The 11016-nt window shown below is 47.1% G+C and overlaps 2 protein-coding genes across 2 annotated transcripts; both read left to right on the top strand.

The window, feature by feature from the left end:
- Nucleotides 1-6659: 6659 nt before the first annotated feature.
- LOC147236835 (uncharacterized) lies at nucleotides 6660-7955 on the top strand. The gene is made up of 3 exons (XM_086174658.1): nucleotides 6660-7333; nucleotides 7577-7749; nucleotides 7832-7955. The coding sequence occupies exons 1-2, from the start codon at nucleotides 6791-6793 to the stop codon at nucleotides 7592-7594; spliced, it is 561 nt and encodes a 186-aa protein (XP_086030784.1). The 5' UTR covers nucleotides 6660-6790; the 3' UTR covers nucleotides 7595-7749; nucleotides 7832-7955.
- LOC147236834 (kinesin-like protein KIF11) lies at nucleotides 7850-9819 on the top strand. The gene is made up of 6 exons (XM_086163042.1): nucleotides 7850-8033; nucleotides 8222-8340; nucleotides 8427-8640; nucleotides 8724-8887; nucleotides 8966-9076; nucleotides 9154-9819. Exons 1-6 carry the CDS (start codon nucleotides 7850-7852, stop codon nucleotides 9268-9270), a joined length of 909 nt encoding a protein of 302 aa, XP_086019168.1. The 3' UTR covers nucleotides 9271-9819.
- Nucleotides 9820-11016: the final 1197 nt, after the last annotated feature.

Raw genomic sequence — 11016 nt, 5'->3', positions numbered from 1 at the left:
TTATATTACAGTCATTTGGCAGACGCTTTTATCCAAAGTGACTTGCAATGTGACAGGAGAGGCCGAGAAACCTGACTTGAAGAAGCAGAGACAGAATTCCTTCCAGTGATACAGAAAGTGAAACAGTTCAGGTGTTTGGGGACAGAAATGCATCAACCTTGTTTTGCAACGTTGAGATTTTTGAAATTGTTTAACCTCAATTTTTATGTCACCGCTATGGAGCCAACTTTGAACCATCACAAGTGCCAGCTGACCTCAGAGCACTGTGTGTGTGTGTGTGTATTATATTCTCTGTGTTTTTAAATCTTTTTGCTGCTTCTGTGTTTAATAACAACTAACAGATTCCCATGATCCTAATGTGTGTTTAACACAGTCAGAGTTTGAGTGTGAGAACTCTGAACAGAAATCAAGGCTGAACTTGTTTTCACAGGATTTCTCATCTTACGTGTTGTTGTCAGATAAACATTTGAATGTGTGTGTGTGTGTGTGTGTGTGTGTGTGTGTGTGTTTTAATTGAAGTAATTTAATTCTGTATTTGTTTTATTTCCGGCCCTTTTGATGGAATGCATTTTATATTCAAACCCCGCCCTGCACTTCGTCCCCGTAAAACATTTTTTATCTGATTGGGTTCCTTTTAAGATCTGGGCGGGTTTTTATTAAAATATTGCGGGTTTTTGAGTTGTGATTGGACAACAGACTGGCTGACCTGCCTGACAACGCCGCTGATTGGATGAGAGGGATATAACGGCCCGGCCCTTTGAGCAGGGATCGCAGTTGACGGATTAGACTTTGATTGTTCCTCTCAGGTAACATCGCCAGTCGACATCCGGCCAAAGAACTTAAACACTGAAGTCTTCCTGGTTTAACAGAGTTGAACAGAACCCCTGTGTTCCTGAAGCCAACATGGAGAAAGAAACAGCCTTCCGGTTCCTCTCACTGCTTTTAGCGGCGCCTCAGTGTTTCTCCTTCACCGTCACGTCGCTGTACTTCAAGGAAGGAACGGAGCTGCGGCTGAATCCGTCCATCTCAGAGGAGATCTGGTACATTGGATGGTTGGTGGACGGGAATCCAGTGTGCGAGTGGGTGAAAGACAAAGTGGATTTGGTTTATTATCGGAGCTTTAAGGGCCGGACAACCTAGAACACCAGTACCGCTGAGCTGGAAATCAGAAATGCCACTAAAGAAGACGCTGGGATCTTCACACTGGAGTTCAACCGCCAGGTTCTTCAGGATCAATACAGGGTTCAGATGATCGAGGAGGTACCGAAGCCCACCTTGAGCGTCGATCCACCATCCTGTGGTCCTGAATTCAAGAAATGCACCTTGAGCTGCAACGGAAACACCGAGAATATGGGACCTGTCAGCTACCTGTGGAGACTGGGAGATGATGAGTGGGAGACTGAGAGGAAAGACATCGCCGTCTCCAACAACAACCTCATCCAGAAGGCTGAGAAGTTCTCCTGCAGGCTGAAGAACCCAGTCAGTCAGAAATGGAGCGACCCCTTGCAGAACCCTTTATTCCTTCCACCTCTGAATTTGCTGGTGGTGGTGGGTTTGTGCGTCTTAATTTTTCTGGTTGTTTTACTTATAGGAATGAAATCCATCCACAGCTGGACCAGAAGAAGTTTCATAGAAAAAAGAAATTGATGGAAAATGATTTCAAAGATCCTCAAATAACCCCAGAGGCAGTAGAACCGCTCACTAACCCAGCTTCGACTCCACAATGAACTGGAGACACTGACATTTTTTGAGCATTTCTTCAGAACATGGGGGGGTGCTCTTGGTATTTTTATCTTATATTTATCAGCAGACCTGCATCATATGCATCAAGAATGCATCACATATCCGTGATGTTCTCTTGTCCAGGTCACTCCTGAAACAGACATTGTAAATAAGAAATGAATTTAAATAAAAGGTTGTGTGTTTCATGTTCAACATGTTTCAGTTTTACTCAGTTTGCGTTTCCGTTTAAGCTCATTTCTTTGAATCGTCAGGAACAGATGTCACGCGTCCTGTGGAATTGTGAGCATGCGCCGTTTGTTCCTCCACTTTTAACATTTTCACTTTGTTTCTGGTTTTCATCATCTTGGTTTCTGGACTTGGGTTTCCCCATCAACACCGTCGGTCGGGAGAGTTTTCGTCTCGGGGATCAGCTGGTCGGCCTTAGACCGGCCCAGCGGTTCACCAGCTCTGTGGAGCTTCAGCTGGAATGTGGAGAAAAACAGGCCGCTGGAAGAGGAGGTGAGAAGAGAAGAACATACAAGCCGTGTGTCCCATTGAGCTTTCGGGGAAACGGACGGGACAAGTGGGGTGGACGGACTGCGCGGTCAGAAGGAGTGCAGGGAATTTCATTGATGCTATGAATGCAACTCACTGTAGTTGTTTTAAGCGCATTTTAACAGTCAAAACGATCCATGCGGTGTTATCTTGATTTTCCATGTCTAAAGGGGGTTTTGTGGCTCCGGATGTTTTCTTCCCTGTGGGAATTCGGGTCCGACCGGCTCTCTGCAGACCCCTTCTTCACACTTTTGTTGTGTCCAAGTGGACGCGCAAATCACACACATAGATGGAGGCAGACGTAGAAGAGCTGAACTTCAAACTGTAACTTTATTTGCACGACTGCATTATTACACGGGCTTTCTGCGATCTGCTTGTGGTACAGAAGATGTGAACAAGGTCCTTTTTTTGGATCCTAACTGGCAGCTGACGTGCAGACACTGGATTTGGTTTTCTCTGTCGGAGTTCATTGATTTCACTGAAACTGTAGCGCCCTCTAGCGGAGAGAGTGGGAACTGTAGGCGCGTTGAGCTTCTACTGCCAGCACCGGGAAACACCAGGAATGTTTTTTTCTTTTTTTTTTTTTTTATATTGAACTTAAACAGTACAAACAAATATACATATCTGCAAATACACATGGCAAGGTAGAACTGAATGTCAATGTCAATGAAACAACCAGGGTCCAGATGATCGAGGAGGTACCGAAGCCCACAGCATGGATCCACCATCCTGTGGTCCTGAATCGGAGAAATGCACCTTGAACTGCGATGGAAACACTGAGAATGTGGGACCTGGCAGCTACCTGTGGACACTGGGAGATGATGAGTGGGATATTGAGAGGAAAAACATCACCGTCTACAACGGCAACATCATCCAGAAGGCTGAGAAGTTCTCCTGCCGGCTGAAGAACCCAGTCAGTCAGAAATGGAGCGACCCCTTGCAGAACCCTTTATTCCTTCCACCTCCATATTGGGTGATGGTGTTTGTGGTGTTTGTGGTGTTGGTGGTTTTGGGTTTGTTTTTTTCGCAATTCGGAGATGACAATTTTTTTCAACCATTGGATCAGTACATTTTGAGTGGAAGAACTGTTTGGGAAAATAGTCCTGAAGTAATCCAGATGGAAGGAGAACAGCTCAGTAATCCAACCTAGAATCCACAAAGAACTGCAGATGCTGACCTTTTTTTTTCTACCTCAGAGCATTTCTGTGTGTGTGTGTGTGTGCGTGTGTGTGTGTGTGTGTGTGTGTGTGTGTGTGTGTGTGTGTGTGTGTGTGTGTGTGTGTGTGTGTGTGCATAACGTGATAGACTTCAGACCATGAAGTGAAAAGGATGAGGTTAAAAAGAGAGGGTCGGGGAACGGTGCAGTTGAATTTGAGTGATTTCATCATTTGAAGCTTCTTCCATCAACAGACACTGAACTCAAACATTGTTACTTTTCATCCTTCCTTCTTCTTCATGTCCTCTTCACTGTGTCATCGCCAGAAATATATTTTACTGTTGGTGTTTTTCTCCTTTTTCCCCATCGGGCCGCTTCAGCGTTTACTAACAATGTTCAGATGTTCACAGAAGGAACTCCACTTGTTTCCAGGAACTGCCGGTGTGTTGTTGCCAGATTGGTCGTATTTCCGCCTTTCGGCTTCTCTTGTCCAGGTCACTCCTGAAAGAGATTTTCGATCTCAATGGAGTTTTTCCTGCTTAAATAAATACAATGAACGAATTAAAAGATCTTCGTGGGTCTCCTGATGTGTTTCTTGTTCAGCATGTTTCTGTATTACCCGGTTTGCGGTCCGGTTTCAGGAAGTGTTTTTGCTCATCGTCGGGATTATCTGGCAACACTGCTGTCAGACTGAGGAGGATGACGTCATGTGGCACCGCCTCCTCTGGAGTTGTGCGCATGCGCCAACCCGCACGCTGGCGCTACTCCACTGTTTAAATTTGTTTATGGTTTTATTCATCTCCATGTGCCCGTCCTTCTTAAAGCAAGCGCTTTCAGTTTCCCCTCAGAAAAGACACGAACATTCTCCATGTTTTTATGTCGATTTTACAAAATCAACATGCTCTTTAAGTTTAGAATTACGCTTAAAAAAACAACAGAGCTGCAGATGTTTGAGGTGTGCTGGTGGCCATGGTGAAGAACAAGGGAGATGTTCTTCGAAGGAATGAAGCTGACACACAATAGAGCTAAGGAGTCGTGGAAGCCAGACTGAAGACAAAGGTGAGCGTTTTTGAGCGACCAGGAAAGAGTGTGTCCTGTTTCCTCACCTTCCGTCACACACACCTGCAGTTCACACTCTCGCCGCTAGAGGGCGCTGTAGCCCCAGTGGCGGCGGCCGCTGTGACGTCTCGACACACACCGACGTATGAGTGTGTGTTTGTTTTAGATTGCTTTTTTTCCGATGGAAACTTTACACACTGCTCAAAAATATTAAGGGAACACGAAAAAAAAACACATCCTAGATCTGAATTAATGAAACATTATTATCATATACTTTGTTCTTTATGCAGTTGAATGTGACGACAACAAATCACACAAAAATGATCAATGGAAATCAAATTGATGAACCCATTGAGGTCTGGAATCAAATGAAAGTGGAAAAATACACGACAGGCTGATCCAACGTTGATGTAACGTCCTGAAAACAAGTCAAAATTAATCAGTGTTTCTTCCTTAGTGGACAGTTTGATTTCACACAAGTGTGTTCGACTTGGAGTTTCATCGTGTTGTTTAAGTGTTCCCTTTATTTTTCTGAGCAGTAAATAGTGTATATTGTAGCGAGTCACAAATGTTGTGTTTATGTTGATGCTTGTTTTCTGTGTGATATTGTGATTGCCGGGAATGATGTGGGTGTTTTTCGTTGTGTAATAAATTCTGTTTTTTTTTTTTTTTAATTTACCTGGAATTGATCTGAACAGTTTGTTATATGCAGGCTCGTGTGGCGTGGCTGTGGTAACAACAGCTATCGCTCATTAAACAGACGTTTACCATCACCAGGGTGTTTCTCTAACTAAAACTCCACACTAAACCGGAGCCGTCCTGCAGTGCTGTTGGGAGAAATATTCAGAGTTCTGTTATTTCTTACTGGCTGTGAATGTGTTTTGGCTGAGAGAGCGGGGTGTGCACGTGCGAGAGTGTTCGGGAGGTGTGAAGGTAACGTTTTTTGAGCTTCTGTCGTCGTAGGTTTTTGGATGTAAGTGTTCTGATAGAAGAAGCGCTTGTTTACCAACCACTGCGACTCGTTGAACCCCTCCGGTCGGAGGATACGTCGGAGTGGGATGAGGTTTCTGGGCGTTCACCTGCAACTAAAGGCTTGTTTGTAAAGTTTGGGGCCCTTTGAGAGACAGATGGAGTGCTCCAGAGAGCCTGGAAAGGGTCAGCAAGGGGGGAAGAGAGATGGTGGCCTCCAAAACACTGCGCCCAGCTTCAGCGGCTGGCGGTCCTGATGGAGAGGGTGGCGGTGGACATCGTGGGCCCGTTTCCTCACACGGACACAACACCCTTTAAGTTCTGGCCGTCATGGACTATTTCACCACACGGCCAGAGGTGTGTGCCGTACCGGACCGAGAGGCAGGGACCGTTCCAGATGCTCTGCTGGAGGCCATGTTTACCAGGTGCCTGAGGACGTCCACAATGACAGAGGACGAAACTTTGATTCAAGTGTGTTTTCTGCCATGTGAGAGCGTCTGCGGATCCTTTGCATCCTCAGAGCGATGGGCTCGCGGAACGATTGAACAGAAAAAACAAGAAAAAGCAGAGAAGAATTCCTTCCAGTGATACAGAAAGTGAAACAGTTCAGGTGTTTAGAGACAGAAATGCATCAAACTTGTTCTGCAAGTTGAGATCTTTGAAATCGTGTAACCTCGATTTTTATCTCATGGCTAAGGAGCCAACTTTGAACCACCACAAGTGTCAGCTGAACAGAGAGTACTCCGTGCATGTGTGTTCGTGTGTGTGTGTATTATATTCTCTGTGTTTTTTAACCTTTTTGCTGCTTCTGTGTTTAATCACAACCAACAGATTTCCATGATCCTAATGTGTGTTTAACACAATCAGAGTTTGAGTGTGTGAAGTCTGAACAGAAATCAAAGCTGAACTTGTTTTCACAGGGTTTCTCGTCTTACGTGTTGTAAGATAAAGGTGTGTGTGTGTGTTTGCTTTTTAATTGAAGTAATTTAATTCTTTATATGTTTTATTTCCGTCCCTTTTGATAAACACAATGTTTATGCAAAGCTCACCCTGCACGTCATTCCCTTAAAACCTGTTTTCTCTGTTCAAGATCTGGACTGGTTTTTATTAAAACATAGCAGGTTTTGGAGTTGTGATTAGACAACAGACTGTCTGACCTGCCTGACAACGCTGCTGATTGGATGAGAGGGATATTACTTCTCTGACAAGTGAGCAGGGAATGCAGTTGACGGGATAGACTTTGATTGTTCCTCTTAAACAAGAACTTAAACACTGAAGTCTTCTGGATTTCACAGAATTTAGCAGAACCTCGGTGTTCCTGAAGCCAACATGGGGAAAGAAACAGCCTTCTGGTTCTTCTCACTGCTTTTCGAGGCGCCTCAGTGTTTCATCTTCACCGTCACGTCGCTGTACTTCAAGGAAGGAGCGGAGCTGCGGCTGAATCCGTCCATCTCAGAGGAGATCTGGGACATCACCTGGAAGCTGGACGGGAACTTGGTGTGCGAGTGGGTGAAAGACAAACTGGATGTGGTTTGTTATCGGAGCTTTAAGGGCCGGACAACCTTGAACATCAGTTCTGGGGAGCTGGAAATCAGGAATGCCACTAAAGAAGACGCTGGGATCTTCACACTGGAGCTCAACAACCGGGTTCTTCAGGATCAATACAGGGTCCAGATGATCGAGGAGGTACCGAAGCCCACGGTGAGCATCGATCCACCATCCTGTGGTCCTAAATCGGAGAAATGCACCTTGAGCTGCGACGGAAACACAGAGAATGTGGGACCTGTCAGCTACCTGTGGAGACTGGGAGATGTTCAACTGGAGAATGATACAAAAGACATCACCGTCTCCAACAACAACATCATCCAGAAGGTTGAGAAGTTCTCCTGCCGGCTACATATTTTTATGTTTTTTTTATGTTGACGTTACAAAATCAACATCCTCTTCAAATTTAGAATTACGTTTAAAAAAAACTGAGCTGCAGATGTTTGAGGTGTGCTGGTGGCCATAGTGAAGAACAAGGGAGATGTTCTGTGGAGGAATGAAGCTGATAAGCCACACAGTGGAGCACAGTGGTTGGTTATGAGAAAGGAGCCTAACGCTCCGTCCTTTCAGATGGCTTCCTCTTCATGAACGAAGTGGCGCTGAGGGGAGCGCTGGGCAGTGTGGAGTCCTTCATTGGCGGGGTCGGGCAGCTGGTGGCGGCCGGCGTGTCTCGCTGTCAGGAGAAGGTTCGGCAGCAGCGGTCGCTGTGTCTGCAGGACAAGGAGCGTCTGCTGGAACTGCTGGTGAGCCTCGCGCAGCTGATTTGTGTCTATCAAGCTTCAACATCTCGCTCTTTTTAACATGCGCCCCATCTTTCACCGCTAGGAGGAGCATCAGCGAGACATGGAGGAGGTGCTGGTAGGTCAGACCCTGGCGGGGCTCCCGGTCGTGAGGGAGCTGAGTCAAACGCTGGGAGCGGCGGTGGAGGCGCAGCGAGACCTGGCCGACAAGGTTCGTACACCTCCGGTCTGCGTGGCCCGGGGATCTCCGGAGTCACGGATCCGTTTTGATGGTGTCTTCGTCATTGGTCCCTCGCCGCCTCGCTGCGGCTCAACGCCGACAACAGCCGGGAAACGCTGGAAGAGCTGGCCGGCTGCTGCACCCACCTGCACGGCTCCGTGTCTGGTACGAGCCCCCGTCAGGAACCTCCTGACGTTCACCAACTCCCTGGTGAACGTCAGCAGGTGTGTGAGACCGTGTACTTGTGACCCGCAGGTCTGGTGGAGCGTGACCTCCGGTGGAGCTCCAGGGCCAGGGAGCACGTCGAGAAGCAAGCCCAGGAACGCCTGTCCTTTTTGGGGGAGCTCTCCACTGAGGCGGGGGCCCAGCAAGAGGTAACATTACTTTGTTTTTTTGTTGGTTTGTTTTTTGGGAGGAGGTTTAAAGGCTTCCTCCACCCGCCGCTCCCCAGGGTGTGCAGACACACTGCGCCACGCAGCTCCAGGCGGTGGAGAAGGAGCTCACGAACCAGCAGGATGAGCTGCAGCAGGCACTGGCGGCGCTGCAGAGCCGAACCTCCGCCGACCGGGCGGCTCTGGACCGGCGGACGGCCGAGATCCGGTCCCGCCTGGACGGGAGCCGGCGGCTGGTCAGCGGCTTCCTGATGGAGGAGCTTCAGCAGGACGTCCCTACAGGTCAGTGCCCGAACCCTCGCTCTCCTTGGATTCCCGAGTGAAGACGTCATCTGAGAAGGTCTCCTCCTGTCCCCGTTCCCCAGGTGCGACCCCGCAGCGGCGGGAGTACGTTTACCCCCGGCAGATGGAGAAGTCACAGAGCCGGGGCGAGCTCCTGGAGAGCCTGAAGAAGCAGCAGGAGGAGCTGCAGGCCGCCTTGGTGGAAGAGGAAGAGGAGGAGCTGGAGGAGGAGGACGGCCACAGCCAGGTGGGTCGCGTATGTCTGGTATCTTCTGCAAATGTGCAGTGTGCGTTTCTCACCTTGCCCTCCCGGCTCGTGGCCCAGGACTCTCTGGAGGAGGAGCTGAGCACCTGCAACCAAAGCGTGGCCACGGAGCCGTCCTTCATCGACGAGAACCTGGTGTTTAACGAGAGCAAGCGGCTGCCCTTCTTTAAGGTGGGCGACGGCCTCTGAAACGTGTAGCATCAAAACCCCTTCAGCCTCACGTGACGAGTTGTTCTTGCTCCCCGCAGAAGAAGAAGAAGGGAGGAAAGAAGGAGGCGCGGGTCCACGGCCGGCAGAAAGCTGCAGAGAAGGAAGCAGCGTCGACGCCACAGAAATCCAGGCTGCCGCTTCGCTGCCAGAACTGAAGCCCAGTACAGAGAAAGAAGTCTGTGTCTTCGTGTGTGTGTGTGTGTGTCTTCGTGTGTGTGTGTTATCCTCTGGGTGTTTTTTTTTTTTTTTACACCAAGGTAAAAAAGTGTTACCTAATACATCCATGATTTTAAGTGTTGAATAAAAAAAAAAATGGTATGTGCATGTGGGGAAAAAAAACATGTCTTTCAAAGAGCTGTGGTGTGAGAAGGAAGGATTGCGGAGACAAAGGTTGGTTCTAACTTTCTCAAACACCAACAACTGGTGAACTTCCAGGGGTGGAATATGTTTTAGCTCCCCAGGTACAAAGGTTCGCAGGAAACAGCGCCTTGAACGGGGGCCGGAAACAATAGTGATGGGAATTCCGGGTCTTTTTAGAGAACCGGCTCTTTAGGCTCGGCTCACTAAAAAGAGCCGGCTCTTTTGGCTCCCAAACGGCTCTTCAGATTTTTTTTGTTGCTATAATCGATATATTACCAATAATAAAGTAACATTATGCACAAAATGAATTAATAATTAATAAACAAATGTATTATACTACTATATTATAATAGCCTTTATTTTTTTCACTCTACAACGAACTTTTAACTCATTTAAACTTTTAACTCTTTTATACGAAGCAACTTTAAAGTCAAGCAACGCAGACTCCCTGAAAAACACATGACACAAGAAAATGTAAATTAAAAATAGTCGCTTTTCAGTTCAACCACAAATAAACTATGAAATACAAGAATAAACTTTTTTGTACGTTACATTTAAAGTGATTTAAACACAGGATCCCCGAAAAACACACGAAATATAAATTAAAATATTTAAAGATCTACAAAAAATAAAATGTTAAATAAAAAACAATTTTAGCTTTTTATACACTCAACAAATGTAAAGTCAAACAACACAGAATCCCTGAAAAAATGCAAAATGATAAAACATAAATTAAAAATATGAACTCTTCAGTGCTATAAATAAACTATAAAAATACAAGAACTTTTAACTATTCACAATTCAACTTTTAACCAATTTAGACTGAAACAACACAGAGCCTTTGAAAAACACGCAAAACAAACTACTGTCTCTACTGTCACGACTGTCACTACTGTCACTGAGGGTTGACAATGAGTCACACCGACCACGCCACGCCCATTACCAACCATGTGAGCTTCAAGAGGAATAAACCACGCTGTCCCCCCCCTCGATGCCTCAGGAAGCCGGCTCGCTCGCCTGAACGGTCGTTCCCAGACGAGTTGGTGGTAAGTCGGCGCGTTCCTGGAGTTCAACATGGAGAAACACACATCCTTCTGGTTCTTCTCGCTGCTTTTAGCGGCGCCTCAGTGTTTCTCCTTCACCGTCAAGTCGCTGTTCTTCAAGGAAGGAGCGGAGCTGCGGCTGAATCCGTCCATCTCAGAGGAAATGCGGGACATCACGTGGAAGCTGGACGGGAACTTGGTGTGCGAGTGGGTGAAAGACAAACTGGATTTGGTTTGTTATCGGAGCTTTAAGGGCCGGACAACCTTGAACATCAGTTCTGGGGAGCTGGAAATCAGGAATGCCACTAAACACGACGCTGGGATCTTCACACTGGAGTTCAACCGCCGGGTTCTTCCGGATCAATACAGGGTCCAGATGATCGAGGAGGTACCGAAGCCCACGGTGAGCGTAGATCCACCATCCTGTGGTCCTAAATCGGAGAAATGCACCTTGAGCTGCGACGCAAACACTGAGAATGTGGGACCTGTCAGCTACCT

The sequence above is a fragment of the Fistularia commersonii genome, chromosome 2 (genome assembly GCF_037954325.1).
Source record: "Fistularia commersonii isolate RoL2024-O1a breed Wild chromosome 2, RoL_Fcom_v1.0, whole genome shotgun sequence".
Taxonomy (NCBI): Eukaryota; Metazoa; Chordata; class Actinopteri; order Syngnathiformes; family Fistulariidae; genus Fistularia; species Fistularia commersonii.
Note: the sequence above shows the minus strand (reverse complement) of the source record. Positions and strands in the feature narration are given on the sequence as shown.